Source organism: Tachysurus vachellii, chromosome 10 (genome assembly GCF_030014155.1).
Source record: "Tachysurus vachellii isolate PV-2020 chromosome 10, HZAU_Pvac_v1, whole genome shotgun sequence".
Taxonomy (NCBI): Eukaryota; Metazoa; Chordata; class Actinopteri; order Siluriformes; family Bagridae; genus Tachysurus; species Tachysurus vachellii.
In genome coordinates, this window is record NC_083469.1 from 652,501 (window position 1) to 655,000 (window position 2,500).

General features: G+C 43.4%; 1 protein-coding gene across 4 annotated transcripts in view; it reads left to right on the plus strand.

Annotated features, from left to right (window-relative positions):
• birc6 (baculoviral IAP repeat containing 6) overlaps window positions 1-2,500 on the plus strand; it is a 97,034-nt gene that overhangs the window by 33,951 nt on the left and 60,583 nt on the right. For 3 of the 4 annotated variants that reach the window (XM_060879969.1, XM_060879972.1, XM_060879971.1), the window contains exons 34-37: window positions 407-538; window positions 644-865; window positions 965-1,148; window positions 1,260-1,478. In XM_060879969.1, coding sequence (XP_060735952.1) covers window positions 407-538; window positions 644-865; window positions 965-1,148; window positions 1,260-1,478 — 757 coding nt within the window. The remainder of the gene's footprint in view (window positions 1-406; window positions 539-643; window positions 866-964; window positions 1,149-1,259; window positions 1,479-2,500) is intronic. The other variant, XM_060879970.1, reaches the window with a different exon arrangement.

Below are 2,500 nucleotides of genomic sequence, written 5' to 3' on the forward strand. Positions count from 1 at the left end.
ACTCATTAACCTGATGAAGTAAATAATCTAATTTTGTGACAATTAATCAGTTAGTGCAGTTACAGCAGCAGCTTTCTCAACAATCACATATCTAACTATATTTACATAACCATATCTACTGCAATGAAGTGCAATAAACTTTATAGTGTGCTGTTTTTATTATTATTATTTAATAATGACCTCTATTACTCATCTTTAGCTGTCCTTTTTTATGCTGTGTTTTTCATATTCTAAGCCCGAACTCTGTGTGTTTGTGTGCCTGTGCCTGTGTGTGTTTGCACGTGTGTGTTTGCGTGTGTGTGCACGCATGTGTGTGTGTGTACGCGTGTGTGTTTGCGTGTGTGTGCACGCGTGTGTGTTCGTGTGTGTGTGTGTGCCTGTGTGTGTTTTGTCCCTTTATGTGCAGCAGCTGAATTTGCTGAAGGCGAAGCAGAAAGCTCTGGTGGAACAGATTGAGAAGGAGAAGATCCAGAGCAACAAAGGCTCGTCCTACAAGCTGCTGGTGGAACAGGCCAAACTCAAACAAGCCACATCTAAGGTGAGAGTGAGTGAGAGCCTGTCTGCTGCTCTGTGTGGGACACGTGACACATCACGTTCGTTCTTCCTTTAAGACACAAGACATTTTTGTGTGTTTGTGTTTCAGCACTTTAAGGATCTAATCCGTCTGCGTCGGACGGCGGAGTGGCCGCGCTCCTCTCTGGACTCGGATTCGTCCTCATCCACTGTGAAGGAGACTCCTGAGGTGGAGCTGCTCCCGTTCACACTGTCGCACGAGCGCTGCATCTGTGTGGTGCAGAAACTCGCCCTGTTCCTGCTGTCCATGGACTTCACCTGTCACGCTGACCTGCTGCTGTTTGTCTGCAAGGTACACACACTGCTCCTGTAACAACACTGCAGTGAAGGTAATGATGCTGCAGGTTAACATTCACTCACTGCAGCAATGACCATAATCTCCTACCTTCAGGTTCTAGCACGCATAGCGAACGCCACACGACCCACAATCCACCTGTGTGAGGTGGTGTCAGAGCAGCAGCTAGAGAGACTCCTGCTCCTGCTGGTGGGAACCGACTTTAATCGTGGTGACATCAGCTGGGGTGGAGCCTGGGCACAATACTCACTCACCTGCATGCTGCAGGACATCCTCGCAGGTGTGTGTGTGTGTGTGTGTGTGTGTGTGTGTGTGTGTGTGTGTCTTACAAACCACACACAGCTGATTCTTTTGAGGTCTGGCACTGTTTATATTTTACTCTCTCTCTCAGGAGAGTTGATGTCTCCGGTGTGTGTGGATATGATGGAGGAGGGTACAGCAGGTGATGAAGGTGGAGTCTCCTCCTCTTCCTCCTCCTCAGCAGTGGCTGTGTTGGATTCGGATGACTCTCTGGCTCCGCCCACTCCACTCACACTAGTGGAGGCGATCGACGAGCCGCTCGGCCCTGATCTCATCGCAGGTACTCCTGGGAGTTCGTCTGCTTTCCAAAGTGCGTTGGTAATCTCGTCTCTCTCTAACACACACACACACACACACACACACACTCACACAAACACTCACACTCACACAAACACGTGCATGCACTTGTTTTTTCTTCCTTTTTTTCATGTGTTCATGGTTTAAGTTCTTATTTTTTTTTTTTTTTTTTTTTTTTTTTTTTTTTTTTTTTTTTTGCACTTATTAATTAGTTTTTCCACATGGATTTTAAGTGTGTGTGTTTGTTTATTGAGTGCGTGTGTGTGTGTGTGTGTGTGTGTGTGTGTGTCCAACATAGTTAAAAAAGGTAGACAAACTGAACCCAAACAAACAGATCAGATAAATATTCATATTATACTTAATCATTTTTTTATTCAGGAAAATGCTCCAATGTTATATATCTGTGAGAGGTTAAAAGTATGTGAACCTCAAGGATTAGTATTTAATTTGAAGGTCAAATTCGAGTCCATCTGATTTCAGTCAATGAGACAACAACCAGGTCTCCATGAGGGTCCTGTTTTATTTAAAGAACAGAGATGTTAAAGTCTGATGTTCATGACGTGTGTTTGTGGAAGGGGATCGTTGTAAAAACAATGGAGATTTCTGAGAACTTCAGAAAAAGAGTTCTTGTTGTTCAGGATGGAAAAGGTTCCAAAATCATCTCTATAGAGTTTGGACTCCAAAATTCTATAATCAGACAGATTCTGTAGAATTGGAGGAAATTTAAGACCATTGGTCCCCAGAAGTGTTTAAGGTCTGTTGGGTCGGAAAGGAACACGGGAACTTCTAATCAACTAAAGGCCTCTTTTACTTTGGCTTATGTTCATGTTCATAAGTCACCATCAGGTGAACACTGAACATCCTCAGTGTGCAGAGTCACAAGGAGAACGTCACCACTCTCTAAAAAGAACACTGATGTCCATGAAGTTTACTAAAGATCATTTGGATAAGACCGAGGACTATTGGTGAAATCATTTATAGACGAATGAAACCAAAATAAAACAAAGTATTTTCAGAGAAAATAAAATACTGAAT